Source organism: Budorcas taxicolor, chromosome 18 (assembly GCF_023091745.1).
Source record: "Budorcas taxicolor isolate Tak-1 chromosome 18, Takin1.1, whole genome shotgun sequence".
NCBI lineage: Eukaryota > Metazoa > Chordata > Mammalia > Artiodactyla > Bovidae > Budorcas > Budorcas taxicolor.
Genome location: NC_068927.1, coordinates 67,131,790 through 67,151,816, shown reverse-complemented (window position 1 = coordinate 67,151,816; position 20,027 = coordinate 67,131,790). Strand labels below are relative to the sequence as shown.

Sequence of the window (20,027 nt, the reverse complement as noted above, 5' to 3'; positions counted from 1 at the left end):
CGCAGCTGCTATATAAATCAAGGTTTTGTTTCATTTTAAATAAAAACTGAAATATCACATATAACCTGGACTTCCCTGGTAGTCCATTGGTTAAGATTCTGCACTTCCAGTGCAAGGGACATGGGTTCAATCCCTGGTCAAGGAACTAAGATTTCACACGGGGCAGCCAAAAACCACATTTAATTCTTTTTTTGGCCACACCATGCAGCATGGGCGGAGAAGGCAATGGCAACCCACTCCAGTACTCTTGCCTGGAAAATCCCATGGACGGAGGAGCCTGGTGGGCTGCAGTTCATGGGGTCGCTAGGAGTTGGACACAACTGAGCGACTTCACTTTCACTTTTCACTTTCATGCATTGGAGAAGGAAATGGCAACCCACTCCAGTGTTCTTGCCTAGAGAATCCCAGGGATGGGGGAGCCTGGTGGGCTGCCGTCTGTGGGGTCGCACAGAGTCAGACACGACTGAAGCAACTTAGCAGCAGCAGCAGCATGCAGCGTGGGGAATCTTCGTAATTCTTTGAATGTTTTTACCGCATCTAGTGCTATCCCATCTTTCACTCCTTATATTGGTAATTTTTTCCCCTGATCAATCTACCTAGAGATCCATCAATTATATTGATCCAGTCAAAAGACAGCTTCAGAGTTCACTGATTTTCTAAATTTTAATTATTTTATTAATTTCTGTTCTTTATTCTTTCCTTTTGCCTACTTTGGTTTTAATTATGTTTATTTCTAATAGTGTCTTAACTTGGATATTAAATGTTTTAGTTCTTCCCTTACTTTCAAAATACTTAAATCTATACTTTTTCTTCTAATCTCAGCAATAACAAATCTTGATATATTGTTTCATTCCACTTGGTTCCAAATATTATCTAATTTCTCAGGGTCTTCCCTGGTCAGGGAACTAAAATCCTGCATGGTACATGGTATAGCACCGCACCACCACCCCCCCACCCCCCCAAAAAAAGGAAAAAAATTGTTTTAACTTCCAAATATGTTAAACTAGGGATTTTTTTCTAGCAGTTTTCTTTCATGAATTCTAGTTTAATTCTCCTGTGCTTAGAGTATATATCTTAATGATTTTAATTTTATATTTATGGATATTTTTATGGCCTAGAATAGTTTCTTTTTGTGAAAATTCTTTATGGCCCTTAAAGTTCTCTAAATGTTAATAAGGCAAAAGGTGGTGGCTAGATTAGTTCCCACAAACTGAGTGGCTCAAACACTATTTTATGCTCTCACAATTGTGGAAGCTAGAGGTCTGAAATCGAGATATTAGTAAGGCTATGTTTCTTCTGTTCTAGAGAAGATTCCTTGTCCTTCCTATCTTCTGGTGGTTGCTGTCTGCTTTTTAAACAAATAGGGAAATGTCTCAGCTCTTCTCCCTTCCTTCTTTTTTTTTTTTTTTTCTTTCTTGTTATGCTCTCGCTTCTGGCCTTCCCAACACATGTATGTTAGATCAAGTAGTATTTTCCTACAGGTCACTACTGCTGTTATTGTTTCGCTATGTGATTTATTTTGCATAATTTCTGTATCTTTACATTCACTGATTTTTTTTTCCTTCCGTATTATCTCATCTGCTTTTCGTATTACACAGCATTTTTCTCTTTTCTGGCTTGTGCCCTGCAGCATGCGGGATGTCAGTTCCACCAGGGACTGCAGTGAAAGCCTGGAATCCTAGCCACTGACCACCAAGGAATCACCGTAGTCTTTTCTCAGTTCTTTGCTCCTCCCCTTTCTCTGTACCCCTCATCTCTAGCTCCCTCCTCTCCTTACTATGCCACCTGAACTCTAGTCACATTGGCCTCATGTACCCTGAGCTGTGTCTCTAAATGGACAATCACAGTGCTCTACTCCTGTTTCCCTTCTGGAAAGTCAAGTGTCCCAGGAGCTACTTCTGATTTTCCTGACTCCCTGAACGGTTGGAAACAAAGACCAAAAAAACTGGCCAGAAAACAGGAAACAAATAAACAAGAGTCTTTGCCAGACTGCAAGGGGCTGGGGGGGGGGGGGGGGGGGGGGAGGAAAGCCAGAGAATGAAACTGTCACATCAGAGCTTTTTTTCTGATGAGAAAACTTCAGCATTTGCCCAAGTATGGGCCTCTTGTTCCTAGGGAATCATTCAAAATGCCCAGAAAAAAATGCCTTCCTTAGAATTCACCCTGAATTAGGTATACATTGGTACCACACACACCTGTCTCTCACAAACACCCCCGTGTATCACCACCCGTGGATGCCCACAAATCCTAGGTTCAACTGGACTACCTTCTCTCACTCTAGACTTAATATAGCTACACTTATTTCAGTGTTTCCTCTATGACGCAGGATGATGGAGTGACTTGGCAGCAGGGCCAGGATTTGAGGCACTTGAGACTTGGGCATAGGGGCCTGCAGAAGCAGGAAGATGCCAGGTGGGGCCCAAGGCACAGTAGTGGGTGTGAGAAGTAATCTTGGCAAACGGGAGAGGCGTCAGAACCCTTGATTCTGCAGGAGAGTTGGGTGTAGGTAGAGGGTGTGGAGCCATTAGGGGAGATGGTGGAAGCAAAGCACTCAAGCCATGCTACTCCAAAATACATTGCAGGTTGTTCCAACAACAGCACCCTCCTCAAGTTAATGTCTGGACCTTCTAATAACTGAAATCCAGATAAAATCAGGCCCACAAAGCCCTGAATTCTCACCTATTAAGCTTTTGTCAGCAGTAAGAAGTGTTCTCTGCCAACCTGCTGTTCCACTTGAGGCACCCAAAGTTGAAAGCTCCTACAAACACAGTTTACCTCCTCAATTTGGCAGAGCCTAATAGTTTCCAAACCACTCCAATAAAAAGAACCTCCATGATTAAAGGTGGTTTAAATAATAAGGTATTTATTATCACACAAACCAGAGCAACATGAGGCAAATAATTATCCAGGTTGGGTGACTTGGAGCTGGAAAAATGTTGCAAGTATCACATGAGAGTGAAACCAACAATGTCCATGAAGAAAGTAAACCTTTTCTGTTACCAAAACACAGCTCAGTTCCTCTTGGCTAAAGATGGGTCATGCCCATACACCTTTGCCAGTCAGAGGGGAGCAAACGAGGACCCCCATTTAACTCAGGTTTCCACTTACTTATTTATGGCCACATGGCTTGTGGGATTTTTTCCTCAACAAGCGATTGAACCTGGGTTTTCAGAAGGAGCATAGAGTTCTAACCATTGGACCACCAGGGAATTCTAGAACTCAGGTTTCTTATAATTCCCTCCAGGGACTCGAGAGAGACTACGAAGTTTTGCCTCCCCATGAGGATATTAGGGTAGAGTTGAGATGTTTTCAGCCACAGGCATTGATACTAAAAAATTCGGCAAGGAACCCAAGCAGGTCTGAAAGTGCAACATAGCTTCTGAAAGCTTCCCCTGTACATGGCATTCATAAACTATCTCTCAACTGTCAATGTCTAGATATACATGGTTCAACACATAATTTGATGTCTCTCTCTACAGGAAGTCACAGAGCTCTTCCCATGAGTCCTGCTGTGTTAAAAGCACGCCTAAAGCCTTCCTGCAACATGAACTTTCTGGTGCCTAATGAGGTGGGAGCTTAAGCTATATGATTTCCCACAAACACTGCATTCATATGGCCTCTCTCCAGTGTGAACTTTTTGGTGCCGAACAAGGTGGGAGGTTCTGATGAAATCTTTCCCACATTTGCTGCACACAAAAGGCCTTTCACCTGTGTGAACTCTCTGGTGTGCAATAAAGTCAGAGCTTCGACTAAAGAATTTCCCACATTCAATGCACTTGAAAGGCCTTGCCTCAGTATGAATTCTCTGGTGTTTAATGAGGGTGTATTTGTGGCCAAAGGACTTTCCACAGTCACTGCAAACATAAGGGTTTTCTCCAGTATGGATACTCTCATGCTGAACAAGTGTGGATTTGTGTCTGAAGACTTTCCCACAGTCATTGCACTTGTAAGGCCTTGCTCCATTGTGAACTCTCTGGTGTACAATTAGGTTGGAGTGATGGCTAAAGTATTTGCCACACTCAACACACTTATAAGGCATCTCTCCGGTGTGAACTCTTTTGTGCTGAGTAAGGTTGTCTTTACGGCTAAAGGCTTTTCCACATTCACTGCACTCATAAGGCTTTTCTCCTGTGTGGATTCTCTGGTGCTGGACGAGTGTGGCTTTGCGGCTGAAAGCTTTCCCACATTCATTGCATTCATAAGGCTTTTCTCCAGTGTGGATTCTCTGGTGCTGGACAAGCGTGTCCTTGCGGCTGAAAGCTTTCCCACATTCATTGCACTTGTAATGCATCTGTCCAATGTGCAAAGCCAGCCCACTCTCAGGACTCCGTGTCTTCCTCTTGCTGTGGGTTGCCTTTTGCTGGTGACTGCCCAAACTGACCTGGAAGTTCTTCTGCTCCTCCTTACATGCAAAGGGCTTCTCTGACAGCAGAGGTTCTTCACAAGCTCTATAGTTAGTAACAAATGATGTCTTGCCTTTGTCACCTCTTAGGAGTTTCTCTACATTGTACAGCTTCTGATGCTGGTCAAAGTTTGCACTGAACCAGAATTCCCTCCCACACGCCCCACATGTGTACGGTTTCAGCCCATGGTGTGTTTCTTTGTGTTCATCCAGGTGCAAGACATCTTTCAAGATTGGGCCACATAAGTTACAAGGATGAGCCATCTGAGTCAATGAATCTGCCTTGGAAGTATGAATGTGCAACACTGCTACAAAAACACTCTGCTCAGAAGCTGCCTCTTCCTTGTCCACTCCATGCCAACGACCTGAAAGCAGAAAAATGTCACTGAACAGCATGTTGACTTAAGTGGGAGTGGACACCCTCATCACAAATGTGTCCCCAGCATAGCCAGGACTGAGTCCATAGGGTTGTTGCCAGGACAATAGATTTAGGATCAGGTTAAAGAAAGCTGCTGTGCAGTACTGGACTCTATGGGTCACAGGATAGGGAAGGCTTCACAACAGCAAAGACATAGGGATGGGGCGTGGCTCAGGCAAGATCTCCAACTCACAACAAGAAAATGACTTTCAGAAGGGCCTTGGCACAACTGAGAAGGGACCACTGTCCAGGAATATATGTCCAGGCCCAGAAAATCTGACTTAAAATAAGTAATTGGTATTCAAAAACTATTTTAAGGATATGCTTTTGTCTTAAAACACATGAACACTGTCCAAAAGAGAAAAGTACCACCGAGGAAGCAGTAGAGAACACTTGTGAGTTGGGTGGGCAGCCCTGAGCCACAGATCAGAATAGAAATAACAAAGTGTCCAGAATGGGGAGGAAAAGAGAAATAAGGTATGGCCTGCAGCCTAGGCGCCAAACAGTGTGGGCCCAGGACAGGTTTCTAGTGCTATTTGAACCCATCCTTGAAGTTACATTCTTTCCAGGCTCCCACTCACCAGGACCTGTCCAAGCTCCTTCTGTTGTGACTCGAGTCATGACCTCTCAGAGTTGAGTCACAAACTCTCAGTTCTACAGAGGATCTAGAACACACAAGTCACAGAGGAAAGACAGGGCAAGTGAGAAGGAAAGCACTGGCCAGGGGAGTCCACCCACGGGTGAGCAAAAGAAAACTAAACAGTACAAAATGAATGTCTTAGAGCAACAACGCAGTGGGCCCCACAAGCAGTGACTGTGACTGTACTTCATGACAGAGGTATGCCCAAAGGAATGACAATTAAAGGAAGTGAACATAATCTGGAGCACGTGAACGTGAAAGTCACTCAATCATGTCCAACTCTTTGCAACCCCATGGACTATACAATCCATGGAATTATCCAAGCTGGAGTAGTGAAATGGATAGCTGTTCCCTTCTCCAGGGGATCTTCCCCACCCAGAGACCAAACCCAGGACTCCCATACTGCAGGTGGATTCTTTACTAGCTGAGCCACCAGGGAAGCACAGAGGTGCTCTAAATGAAAACGCAGCCACCCACCCAGGAAGAGGCCAGGTGGGGTAGTATCCACTAGGTTGACCACAAGACCCTCAGCTTTCCCGGCAATTTTGGGGCAACAGAAGCTGGGAAGCAATAGGGAATCCCCTGGTGGTCAAGTGGTTAGAAGTCCACAGTTTCAGTGCCAGAGGGTGCAGGTTAGCACAGGGAATGCAGAAGGCAGTATACACAGTCGAGCCCTGGCACCCAGAGGATCTAAGTGAGGGAGTGGCCCTGGTCCAGTTACAGGAAGGAAATCACAACTTCTAGGGGAAAAGGGGGAAGGGGAGAACATGTAACATTGGGTGATGCAGGGCCTTACCCAGGAAAACCATAAGAGCAAAGCACAGAAGGCACTGCACCGTGATACTAGTGTCTCGAGCCTTATCAAGAAGCCCCCACTGCTCTCAGGAAAAATACACAGATCCTCAAAGGTCACGTGTTTCTGCATGAAGTGGACAACTGAGTAAAAGGGCAGCCTCTCTCCCCAGGGTTCCTGGCCTATCTGCCATTCACTTTCCTCCCAGGCTCCCCAACTCAAAACAAGACAGCAGGCCCTCATGTGACTGACACCTCCTCTCTCATTTCCCATCAACCACCTTGTCCAGCCTGGAGCAAGTAAGCAGACAGGCACTGCACAGTCTGGGCCTGGCAAGAAGGGACCAACCCTTCATTGCCAGCTAGTTCCCATGGGATCCAGAGATGATGCCCCTCATACACAAATTTGAGCTTTGCATTCCTTCTAGAGCCCTCAGTACCAAAGCCCCCAGGCCACGACTTCAGATTGCACCTCAAAGGGCATGTCACTCTTTAGACCACACTTCCATGTTACCTAAGAAGGCGTACCACACAAGTACCTCCCAGACGTAAACCTGTCCACAGCATCCAGGATCATCTCTGGCCCCCACTGCCATAGGTATATCCAAACACAGCTTTTAAATCCCTCCTTCCTAAATTCACCTTCAGCAGTTCAGAACCATGTGCAGATTATCAGATAAAGCCAGCCCTTTCCCACTTTGCTACAGCATGTTGGGGATACTATACCCTCATCAGTCACAGGGTTCACACTTACACTAAGTTCTCATTCAAAGCCCACACCCACTGGCCTTCCACCCCAAGTACAGTGGCTCTGTCAGCTGACCCAATTTAGCCCTGAACTAACCAATCAACTTGACTGAAACTTGCCAGTGCCCACAAAGGTCACAAGAACCTGAGAAGCACAGGGACAGGGGAATAAGCACTGACTATGGTCTCACTTTTGCCTCATCTCCTTTACTGCTTTACCCCAGCATTCATCTCATGTCCACTTTCTCCCTAGAAGACTTCATCAACTGCCACATCCTATTTTCCTTACTCACCATGGACACTAATCTCCCTTTTCTTGCCTTGAAGGTAACTCTTACTTTCACTCCACTGTCCCCACCTCCTTTCCAGACCCCCATGACATAAAGGTTCTCTCTCTAAACCTGATACACGACTCTACCCTAGTCAGTTACTGGCTGTCATCTTGTGAATGTCTCCAACTTGAATCCCACCTCTGAATTCCATACCCATGGGTCCAGCTGTCCACTTGATACCTCAATTCAGATGTCTTTGGAACATCGCAGATTCAACATGATCAAAACCTAACTCCCGATACTACCCCTGAAAGTTACCCTCACCAGCAACTTCACAAATCCAGTTGAGCCTTTTTCCCCCCTTACATCTTCTCAGGCAAAAAAAACTGTGGAGTCATCTGTGACTCTTCCCCTTCTTTCTCACACCCTCCACATCAGAAAATCTGGTTGGTTCTACTTTAAGAAACAAAACAAAACCCACCAGAATCAAGCGCTTGTCTCTCATCTCTATAGTCACCACTCTGGCCCAGCCATCATCAACAGTCCTCTTTCCTATACCCCCATAGTCTTTTCTTCACTGTACAGCCAGAGATATCCTATTAAGGACAAAACCAGATCACTCCCTTCTCTGCTCCAAACTTTTCATAGCTCCCACCACTTTCAAACTAGAAGCCCAGCTCCAAAGGTTCCCATTCCAGGGCTGAATCCTGTCCCCTGCTCTCTGACCACCAAACATAACGGAGACCTTAAGTTCCCTGAACACAATCTGTTCAGTCTTAAGTGATGTATCTGCATAGGCTGGTTCCCATGCCTAGGACACTGCTCCACACTTCACGCCATTGCTTGCTGGAAATGGAAACCCTTTCACATAATTCCAGACCAGTTTTCAGAGCACAAGACCCTTGGGGACACAAGGGTGTCCAAACCCAATGGCAGGCAGGTTAACATTCCCAAGATCCCACTATTTGCCATATAGGTCACCAAGAACATGGAGGGGTGGGCTAGGCTGACAGGACTGGCACACTTTGCACTCACTTATGCAGGGATAATAATCACTTCTGTCACTACAGCAACCTGGTAGGAAGAAGGATCTGGAAATGCTAGGTTATCCCAGTGGGGTCTCACAAACTTAACTGTTCCCCTCATCCCCGCTCTGCCCTTTGGTGAGAATGATTTCAGGTTATCTAACTTTAGATACTCAGACCTTAGTGCTGCATCCTACCAGCTATGCGACCATAACCCAAGCTCTCTGTATTCTCATGTATAAAGCAGGGATAATGATTATATCCACCTAACAGGGCTGTTTGTATCAGATGTGTTCACTTCAGTTCAGTTCAGTCACTCAGTCATGTTCGACTCTTTGCGACCCCACGAATCACAGCACGCCAGGCCTCCCTGTCCATCACCATCTCCCGGAGTTCACTCAGACTCACGTCCATCACGTCAGTGATGCCATCCAGCCATCTTATCCTCTGTCGTCCCCTTCTCCTCCTGCCCCCAATCACTCCCAGCATCAAAGTCTTTTCCAATGAGTCAACTCTTCGCATGAGGTGGCCAAAGTACTGGAGCTTCAGCTTTAGTATCATTCCTTCCAAAGAAATCCCAGGGCTGATCTCCTTCAGAATGGACTGGTTGGATCTCCTTGCAGTCCAAGGAACTCTCAAGAGTCTTCTCCAACACCACAGTTCAAAAGCATCAATTCTTCGGCGCTCAGCCTTCTTCACAGTCCAACTCTCACATCCATACATGACTACTGGAAAAACCATAGCCTTGACTAGACGGACCTTAGTCAGCAAAATAATGTCTCTGTTTTTGAATATGCTATCTAGGTTGGTCATAACTTTTCTTCCAAGGAGTAAGCGTCTTTTAATTCCATGGCTGCAGTCACCATCTGCAGTGATTTTGGAGCCCCAAAAAATAAAGTCTGACACTGTTTCCACTGTTTCCCCATCTATTTCCCATGGAGTGATGGGACCAGATGCCATGAGCTTCGTTTTCTGAATGTTGAGCTTGAAGCCAACTTTTTCACTCTCCTCTTTCACTTTCACCAAGAGGCTTTTCAGTTCCTCTTTACTTTCTGCCATAAGGGTGGTGTCATCTGCATATCTGAGGTAACTGATATTTCTCCCGGCAATCTTGATTCCAGCTTGTGTTTCTTCCAGCCCAGTGTTTCTCATGATGTACTCTGCATAGAAGTTAAATAAGCAGGGTGACAATATACAGCCTTGACACACTCCTTTTCCTATTTGGAACCAGTCTGTTGTTCCATGTCCAGTTCTAACTGTTGCTTCCTAACCTGCATACAGATTTCTCAAGAGGCAGGTTAGGTGGTCTGGTATTCCCATCTCTCTCAGAATTTTCCACAGTTTATTATGATCCACACAGTCAAAGGCTTTGGCATAGTCAATAAAGCAGAAATAGATGTTTTTCTGGAACTCTCTTGCTTTTTCCATGATCCAGCGGATGTTGGCAATTTGATCTCTGGTTCCTCTGCCTTTTCTAAAACCAGCTTGAACATCACCAAGTTCACGGTTCACGTATTGCTGAAGCCTGGCTTGGAGAATTTTGAGCATTACTTTACTAACATGTGAGATGAGTGCAATTGTGCGGTAGTTTGAGCATTCTTTGGGATTGGAATGAAAACTGACCTTTTCCAGTCCTGTGGCCACTGCTGAGTTTTCCAAATGTGCTGGCATATTGAGTGCAGCACTTTCACAGCATCATCTTTCAGGATTTGAAACAGCTCAACTGGAATGCCATCACCTCCACTAGCTTTGTTCATAGTGATGCTTTCTAAGGTCCACTTGACTTCACATTCCAGGATGTCTGGCTCTAGATGAGTGATCACACCATCGTGATTATCTGGGTTGTGAAGATCTTTTTTGTACAGTTCTTCTGTGTATTCTTGCTACCTCTTCTTAATATCTTCTGCTTCTGTTAGGTCCATACCATTTCTGTCTTTTATCGAGCCCATCTTTGCATGAAATGTTCCCTTGGTATCTCTAATGTTCTTGAAGAGATCTCTAGTCTTTCCCATTCTGTTCTTTTCCTCTATTTCTTTACATTGATCGCTGAAGAAGGTGTTATCTCTTCTTGCTATTCTTTGGAACTCTGCATTCAGATGCTTATATCTTTCCTTTTCTCCTCTGCTTTTCGATTTTCTTTTCACAACTATTTGTAAGGCCTCCCCGGACAGCCATTTTGCTTTTTTCCATTTTTTTTCCATGGGGATGGTCTTGATCCTTGTCTCCAGTACAATGTCATGAACCTCATTCCATAGTTCATCAGGGACTCTGTCTATCAGATCTAGGCCCTTAAATCTATTTCTCACTTCCACTGTATAATCACAAGGGATTTGATTTAGGTCATACCTGAATGGTCTAGTGGTTTTCCCTGCTTTCTTCAATTTCAGTCTGAATTTGGTAATAAGGAGTTCATGATCTGAGCCACAGTCAGCTCCTGGTCTTGTTTTTGTTGACTGTATAGAGCTTCTCCATCTTTGGCTGCAAAGAATATAATCAATCTGATTTCGGTGTTGACCATCTGGTGATGTCCATGTGTGGTCTTCTCTTGGGTTGTTTGAAGAGGGTGTTTGCTATGACCAGTGCATGTTCTTGACAAAACTCTATTAGATGTGTTAGTAGACATCAATTTAGTAGACATCAACCTTGGAATTAACTTTTACTGCATATGCTTAACAGTTTTGCATATTTCCAGTGCAAATGAAGTAATAGGTTCTGAGTTTTTAAAGCCTTTAATTTATAACTGTCTACTTATGTATACTTGCCAAGTATACACTAGGTCCTCTCACCAAACCAATCTGCCAGGTATATATCTCTCTGTAGGTGAGCATGCTGTTGGCTCTTCACCTCTTCTCACCTGAGGAGTTGGGGAACTGATGTAGCAGTGCCCTGGAATAGGGTGAGGCTGATCCACTAGCCTGGCTGACTCCTCCTCTGTGCCACAGAGGGGCATGCTGAGTCCACAGGGTGGCAAATTTACAGCACCTCACACCTTGCTCTCCAACTCAGGTCAGGTCCTAACACCCTATGGCCCTCTCCTTCTGCTGATACCAGCCAGAACCCGTTTCAAGACTTCTCCTTTCTGGAGGAAATCTCAGGGATGCACCCCTCCTCTTCCATGCAGTCTAATCTCTCACCTCAGGGACCACAGAAAGTAACATCCTTAACATTCCCCCCTAAATCTCATCGCCAGGCTTTGACCTGAGGCCTCATTCCTCACAGGTCTCCAGCCTAGCTTGCTCTGCATAACTCTGGACCAGCATAACCAGATGCCCCTATGACGCCTCCACTGTGAGACACTATGGATTTATCATGTCCATGTCCCTGCCATGTTCTGATCTCCCCCCACGAAAGGTGCTCCCTGTTCCAATCTACCCACTTTGATTCTTTCAGATGTTCGGGAGAAAAACAAAACAAAACTTGGGTAGTCACTCACACTCTTTTTTCATTTAGTCGTATTTGACGCAGCAGAAATGTCTTAGTTCTATCTTTAAAATCTCTCCAGAATTTAATGACTTATCCACTCCCAACCCTTCCTGCCACTGTTCTGGAACAGCCCCCACAACATTCCTGGAGTTTATAGTCTCCTTACGGGTGTGCCTGCCTCCATCCTCATCACCTCCACCCCACCCTAGTTTGTCATACTTTTGGCATACTTTTGTCATACTATTGTCATACTTTTGGCATACTTTTGGCATACTTTAAAAAATTTCTGATCAGATCATATCCCTGCATGGCTGAGGACGTTCTACTTGTACTCGCCTCACCCTGCCATTCCAGGAACGACTACTACTCATCCCCTCTGCTCCCCGAGGATGTGAACACCCACGTTTCCCGAAAGCTCCCGGCTCAGTCGCAGTCCTAAGCCTTTGCTCCTGCTAGTCCCTGAGCGGGTAACACTCTTCCACGCCCCAACAAAAAAGCCGTCAGAAATGGTGGCTCCATCCACAAACGCCCCGGACCCTAGATCACAAAGACCTCGATAAAAACCACTCATTCAGGGTCCTACGACTCTGAGGTGGGGGTCGCGACGCGCAAAGATCCGGGGAACGCAGCACCCACCTACGCGGGTCCCCTGCTGCCGCAGCCATCCGTCAGGACCACAGAGTCCGGAGGGATCTCACGTCGGAACTGCGCACCGCTGTCGATTGGCACTGTGGCGGAATCCTCGCGAGAGCTGCCACCACCCAGCCTCTTTGTAGCGAGAATAGCGTCTCCTCCCGCGCCTTCTCGCTTTCTGTCACCTGTGAACTGGACCACAGCTCCCGAGGTTCTACTCAGACAGGTCGACCAAGGACCGCTAAGATGTCCGCCGCGAGAAAGATGCCGGAAGTCCCTCCCAGACGACCTCGCACGTACAGAAACACCTTAGCAGTGACGCCGCTCTGTGGTGCAGAGGCTTCTGGTTAATGTAGTTTCCGCTGAGACAACCGTGGCTGCGATTCGCAGACGCCCTTGCGGCCTTGTTAACGCCGATTGTTATCACATGCGGAGCTGGGGCATGGTGGCTCCGAGGATGGGGCGGGGCTTCACTCTTAAGAAGCCCGCACACAGCTACCATGTAGGGATACCTACCATCTGTAGGGATGGAAGAAACGTTTAGAAATGTCCTCTCAGATATTCCCCAAAGCTCCAAGACCTAAGTTCAGTTCAGTTCAGTCGCTCGGTCGTGTCCGACTCTTTGCGACCCCATGAATCGCAGCACGCCAGGCCTCCCTGTCCATCACCACCAACTCCCCGAGTTCATTCAAACTCATGTCCATCCAGTTGGTGATGCCATCCAACCAGCTCATCATCTGTCTTTCCCTTCTCCTCCTGCCCCCAATCACTCCCAGCATCAGAGTGTTTTCCAATGAGTCAACTCTTAGCATGAGGTGGCCAAAGTACTGGAGTTTCAGCTTTAGCATCAGTCCTTCCAATGAACACCCAGGACTGATCTCCTTCAGAATGGACTGGTTGGATCTCCTTGCAGTCCAAGGGACTCTCAAGAGTCTTCTCCAACACCACAGTTCAAAAGTATCCATTCTTCGGCGCTCAGCTTTCTTCACAGTCCAACTCTCACATCCATACATGACCACTGGAAAAACCATAGCCTTGAGTAGACGGACCTTTGTTGGCAAAGTAATATCTCTGCTTTTTAATATGTTATCTAGGTTGGTCATAACTTTCCTTCCAAGGAAAGGAGTAAGTGTCTTTTAATTTCACTGCAATCACCATCTGCAGTGATTTTGGAGCCCCAAAAAATAAAGTCTGACACTGTTTCCCCATCTATTTACCATGAAGTGATGGGACCAGATGCCATGAGCTTCGTTTTCTGAATGTTGAGCTTTAAGCCAACTTTTTCACTCTCCACTTTCACTTTCATCAAGAGGCTTTTGTGTTCCTCTTCACTTTCTGCCATAAGGGTGGTGTCATCTGCATATCTGAGGTAACTGATATTTCTCCCAGCAATCTTGATTCCAGCTTGTGTTTCTTCCAGCCCAGCGTTTCTCATGATGTACTCTGCATATAAGTTAAATAAGCAGGGTGACAATATACAGCCTTGACGTACTCCTCTTCTTATTTGGAACCAGTGTGTTGTTCCATGTCCAGTTCTAACTGTTGCTTCCTGACCTGCATACAGATTTCTCAAGAGGCAGGTGAGGTGGTCTGGTATTCCCATCTCTTCAAGAATTTTCCACAGTTTATTGTGATCCACACAGTCAAAGGCTTTGGCATAGTCAATAAAGCAGAAATAGATGTTTTTCTGGAACTCTCTTGCTTTTTTGATGATCCAGGCAAATGTCACTCTGAGTCCAGTCACACTCCACTCATATTTCCTTTATTCAAAAACACTTACAGATGGAAGACTTAAGGTTTTTGTGAGTTTCAACTGTGTTAGGGATAAGAGAGACTTATCACTGAAGGCTCAGATGATGGTTAGGTTTTTTTTTTTTTAATAAAGTATCTTTTAAATAAAAAGTACGCCTATACTTTAAATAAATAAAGTAGTCCTTTTTTTTGGATTATAGTGCTATTGCACACAATAGGCTACAGTATAAACATAACTTTTATTTTAGCTGGGAGACCAAAAAATTATGTGACTTTCTTCCACTTCTCCAAATGTGAGAAATCTTTTAACCAAAGCTCCAGCCTCATTCAACACCAAAGAGTTCATGCAGGAGCAAGGCCTTATGAGTGCATGGAATGTGGGAAATCCTTTAGAAAAAGATTCAGATGCACTCTACATCGGAGAATTCACACTAGAGAAAAACCTTATCAATGCAGTTGAATGTGGAAAATCATTTAGCCAAAACTACAACCTCATTCAGCACCGTAAACGTCACACTAGATGAAGGCCTCAAGAGTACAGCCAACATGAGAAAGGCTTCAGTTAACGATCTGCTCTGACTGAACACCAAAATCTCAATTCAGACCTTAAGTTTTGAGAATTCTACTTATGTGGGGAAAAAACCAAGCTCTCTGCATGACAGAATGTACATGAGGTAATGGCCTTTCACCTTCAAGGAATGTGCTCTCTGTTCAGTGTGATAGCACTAGAGAGCCTCTATGAGGAGCCATCTGCCATGGGTTTCAGGTATGTGAGGAATCTTCAGGAGCTGTGTTTCATATTTTACCTGCTCAGGACCCTTGCCATAATTAAGTCACTGCCAGGTTTTATGGCAGAAGTCATCTCACCTTTGCCACCGGACAGATCCTCGTAGTGTATCAGTCACCACAGCATCCTCAGAGAAGACAGATGTCTGTCTGTCTACAGAGGCAGCAGTAGAGAGGAAGGGGGAACAGGTGGAGGCAGAAAAGTTGGGTGAAGCCAGGAACTAAAAGTCAGAGTTAAAATGACAAGTTGGCCAAGTATAAAGAATGAGGGAAAAGATGTAAACGAGGTGTGGTACCCAGCAATGGCTCCAAAACACTAAACAGGTTCCTGGTAAGATGTGAACTCTGACGTCATGTTCTCATCTCACCTAGCCCAGGCCTCTGTATTCCATCTTGCCATGATAGGACTGATATCCGTCCTGTGAGACATCCAGGTCTCCCCTGCAACCCATGCTGAGCAACTACATGGAACCTAGAAAGCTAAAGTCCTGAGGGAAATGCAAGACAGGTAAATGGCCAGTACCAGCCCAGAGAAACTTATCACATGACCGATCACAGAAAAGAAAACTAAATGTTACAAAAGAACCTCAGATGAGGGTATCAGGAAAATAGCTCATTGAGCACCTAAGTAGTGCCCACCTCAGTGATGGCAATTCTCAGCGCAGGCAAGTATGAAAGAACTGTGAGAAGAAGGGAGCCAAACCAAGCAATCATGGGTCTGCAAAGTGATCCAACCACGGAAAGGACAAGCAAGATGGGATCCATTCAGCTTCCTACTAGACTTCAGAAGAGCAGGTATTGACACTCCAAGGAGAGAAAAGGGTAGAGCAAACAACTCAGCCCTGGCAACAATAGTGTCCACCCAAGGAACTAGGGAAAAAATTAACCCCCATGGTTTGAATGCAGGAAGGACAGAGCAGCCCCTAAGGAAAAGCAGAAAGGCAAAGTCTAGCCCAGGTCACAGTGGGTGATTGTGCAGGCCTTACCCAGGGAGGATATAAGTGCAAAGACCTGCAGCATCACGTCACGGTACTGGCGCCTCTGAGCCTCATTAAGGAGGCTCCATTCCTCCCAGGAAAATACAGAGCCACGTCCTCCAGTCATGTTGCCCTGTCATGATGGGGACAGATGAAACCGCCGGTCCTCTCTCTGATGATCCACAATCCATCCTGCACACATCTACTGCACACCCAGGTTTCTCTTGGGCTCTCCACTTCAGATGAGATACCAGAACCTGAAGCCACCGGTACTGCTCTCCACTCATGGTTCCACTCATCATGGTGCCCTGCCCTCAACAACTACACACAGGGAGGCAAAGAGATGCCATCAGAGAGATGCTCAGGGACAGAATTGCAGGACACAATCCGTTCCTGCCAGGGCTTCCCTGGTGGCTCAGCCGGCAAAGAATCCCCCAACAATGCAGGAGACCCCAGTTTGATCCCTGGGTCGGGAAGATTCCCTAGAGAGGGAAATGGTAACCCTCTCCAATATTCTTGCCTGGAAAATCCCATGGACAGAGGAGCCTGGCAGGCTACAGACCATGGGGTTGCAAAGAGTCAGACATGACTGAGCAACTAAACATCCCTTCCTGCCAGGCAATTCCCATGGGATCTTCCAGTTCACGCCTCACAACACCCATTACCCTTATACCCTATACCAGGGCCCAAGAGCCATCAGTTCATGCTATCTCCACATGTATCTCTCTCACATCTCCAGACCCCACAGCCGCGTCTTTGCAGTCACTGCCAACTGCTTGTCCCACACCGCAGTCATCTCCTTGGACTCACCCCAGAGAACAGGGCAAAACAAAACAGTATCCAGTTTTTCCCATGACCTCTCATGGATCCCAACACCATCTGAAAATCTCTTACCTGCCCCTAATTGTCGCTTTAACATTAGTCATACTGAATCATATGTGAATTTTAGATACCTATAACTCTCTACCTAGATAGTATATTCAAAAGCAGAGACATTACTTTGCCGACTAAGGTCCGTCTAGTCAAGGCTATGGTTTTTCCAGTAGTCATGTATGGATGTGAGAGTTGGACTGTGAAGAAGGCTGAGAGCCGAAGAATTGATGCTTTTGAACTGTGGTGTTAGAGAAGACTCTTGAGAGTCCCTTGGACTGCAAGGAGATCCAACCAGTCCATTCTAAAGGAGATCAGTCCTGAGAGATCATTGGAAGGAATGATGCTAAAGCTGAAACTCCAGTACTTTGGCTACCTCATGCGAAGAGTTGACTCACTGGAAAAGACTCTGATGCTGGGAGGGATTGGGGGCAGGAGGAATAGGGGACGACAAAGGATGAGATGGCTGGATGGCATCACGGACTCGATGGACATGAGTTTGAGTGAACTCCGGGAGTTGGTGATGGACAGGGAGGCCTGGCGTGCTGTGATTCATGGGGTCACAGAGTTGGACGCGACTGAACTGAACTGAACTAAACTGTCTACCAGGCTTACCAGGTTGCTCAGTGGTAAAGAACTCACCTGCCAAGCACAAGACACCGGTTCAATCCCTCGTTGAAGAGACCCTGGAGTAGAAAATAGCAACTGCCCCAGTACACCTGCCTGGAAAATTCCATGGACAGAGGAACCTGGAGAGCTACAGTTCATGGGGTTGCAAAGAGTCAGAAGCAATTGAGTTCACACACACATGCTGAACCGCACCCCAGAGTCCCAGACTTCTCTGCCAGCTGCCTACCTGATGCCACCACTCATTTGTTCTCTGAAAAAAAAAAATCTCAGAATGGAAACCCAGTCAAAAACAAAAACTCCTGTATCTCCAAGGAAAATCACTCTTACTACTCAACATCTCATCTCAAAGTTAGTGAAGCTTCCAGGCTTTCAGTTGCAAGACCAAAGCTTTACCATCAACCCTGACTCTTAGCTTTCTCCCTCTTGCCCTCAAAATCAGAAAATCTGGGCAGCCTATCTCAAATAATGAATCCAGAATCCAACCACTTCTTCCACCTCCACAGCCACTACTGTGGTCCGTGACCATGCATCAGGACTTCTGCAGTAGCCTCCTCCCTGGTCAGCCTTCCTCCTCCCGAAGTCTGTTTTCCACTCTGTAACCAGATGAAGCCTGGGAGTAAGGTTATCTCCCTGCTCTAGTCCAAATCTGCGTTACTTCCACAGCAGATGCCCAGCTTCACAGGCAACCACATTACAAGACTGACTCCTCTCCCCCTGCTCTCTGTTCCTAAAAGAAAGATCTCTGTGTGCCCTGTTCCCAGCTGTGGCCACCCAACCAAGCACTTGCACATGCTGGTAGGTGTTCCTAAGATAATCTTCTACACCTTTTCCCATTGGTGGCAGAAAGAGCAATTCCTCCAGAAAATCCTTTGGCCTGAACTCAGAATGAGTCTAGATGATTTCTCCCAGGTCCCCAGACCCAAGGCCTGGGAAAATGGCAGGCAAAGAGCCCTAGGACACCACAATCTCAGGTTCTACGAATGAGATCCAAACCAGCGAGGGCCTGGGACACCCTCCACGTCTCTGTGTAGGTTCCATTAAGTGATTCTTTAGCCATGGGGATCTGTGAGTAGAAGCAAGCAATAGAGGTGCATTCCCAGCGGTTCAAACCTCCCCTGTACCTCTCACCAACCCTGGAGACCAGATAACCTCGGGTTAAAAGACTAAATTCTGTGCTTCAGTTAACAGAGCTGCCTCTTTGCAGCTATGCTGGACAAGGACTCACCCTCCCTGCACCTCAGTGCTCGCATCACTCCCATTTCAGTCTGTTCTCTGAGTAGCTCTTAGAAAATCCTAAATCAGACTGTGTCTTTCTTCTCTTCACAACTCTCCATGGCTCAATGGGTTCTCAGAAGTGAAAGTGAAATTGTTAACTGCTCAGTCCTGTACGACTCTTTGTGACCCCACAGACTGTAGCCTGCCAGACTCCCCCATCCATGGAATTCTCCAGGCAAGAATACTAGAGTGGGTTGCCATTCCCTTCTCTGATGAATCTTTCTCACCCAGGGATTGAACCCAGGTCTCCCACATTGCAGGCGGATTCTTTACTGTCTGAGCCCACAAAACTCTCAGCTTGACAGTCTAGGCGAGACTCCACCTCACACTCTCTGCTCTAGGCAGATACAAGACAGATCCCAGTTTTTTTCGATATCTCCCACCACAGTCCAACCTCCAAGCCTCTGCGCCTGTGGGTCCCTTTCCCACTCGCCATCACACAGTCCGTCAGACACAGCCCATCAGTCCATCCCAAGCCTCACAGTCCGTTAGTCCACACACGACCACCTAACCGTCCTGGACCCCATTTCCTGGGCTATGGGCACATGAGCAGGTGCCTTGGACTAAAGAGGAACTGAAGAGCCTCTTGATGAAAGTGAAAGAGGAGAGTGAAAAAGCTGGCTTAAAGCTCAACATTAAAAAAACTAAGATCATGGCATCCAGTCCCATTACTTCATGGCAAATAGATGGGGAAACAATGGAAAGTGAAAGATTTCACTTTCTTGGGCTCCAAAATCACTGCAGGCAGGGACGGCAGCCATGAAATTAAAAGATCCTTGCTCCCTGGAAGAAAAGCTATGACAAACCTAGACAGCATATTAAAAAACAAAGACAGTATTTTGCCAACAAAGGTCCATATAGTCAAAGCTATGGTTTTTCCAAGTCATGTATGGATGTGAGTTGGATCACAAAGAAGGCTGAGAGCTGAAGAATGGATGCTTTTGAATTGTGGTGTTGGAGAATTCTCTTGAGAATCCCTTGGACTGCAAAATCAAAGCAGTCAATCCTAAAGGAAATCAACCCTGACTATTCATTGCAAAGGCTGTTGCTGAAGCTGAAGTGCCAATACTTTGGACACCTGATGTGAAAAGCTTACTCATTGGAAAAGACCCTGATGCTGGGAAAGATAGAAGGCAGGAGAAGGGGACGACAGAGGAGGAGATGGTTGGATGCCATCACTGACTCCATGGACATAAGTTTGAGCAAGCTTCAGGAGATGGTGAAGGACAGGGAAGCCTGGCATTGCAGTCCATGGGGTCGCAAAGATTTGGACATGACTGAGTGACTGTACAAGAAAACACTAAAAATAACTCAAATATCCATAAATAGATGAATGGATGAACAGTCAATTATACATGGAAGAGAAAAGTACTGAAAAATAAGAA

At 46.1% G+C, this 20,027-nt stretch overlaps 1 protein-coding gene across 2 annotated transcripts; it reads right to left on the bottom strand.

Annotated features, from left to right (window-relative positions):
* Positions 1 to 2,855: 2,855 nt before the first annotated feature.
* Positions 2,856 to 12,592, bottom strand: LOC128062850 (zinc finger protein 134-like). Of its 2 annotated transcripts, XM_052655279.1 has the most exons (3): positions 12,356 to 12,592; positions 5,402 to 5,485; positions 2,856 to 4,767 (listed from the first exon to the last, which is right to left on the bottom strand). In XM_052655279.1, exons 2-3 carry the CDS (start codon positions 5,439 to 5,441, stop codon positions 3,527 to 3,529), a joined length of 1,281 nt encoding a protein of 426 aa, XP_052511239.1. In that variant the 5' UTR covers positions 5,442 to 5,485; positions 12,356 to 12,592; the 3' UTR covers positions 2,856 to 3,526. The 2 variants fall into 2 exon arrangements, with proteins under 2 accessions (XP_052511239.1, XP_052511240.1); XM_052655280.1 differs by lacking the exon at positions 5,402 to 5,485.
* Positions 12,593 to 20,027: the final 7,435 nt, after the last annotated feature.

Coding starts and splice junctions, on each gene's coding strand:
- LOC128062850 (XM_052655279.1), bottom strand. CDS start 5,441: ATGACTCGAGTCACAACAGAAGGAGCTTGGACAGGTCCTG. Junction 4,768..5,401: donor AGGAGCTTGGACAGGTCCTG/GTGAGTGGGAGC, acceptor TTCTGCTTTCAG/GTCGTTGGCATGGAGTGGAC.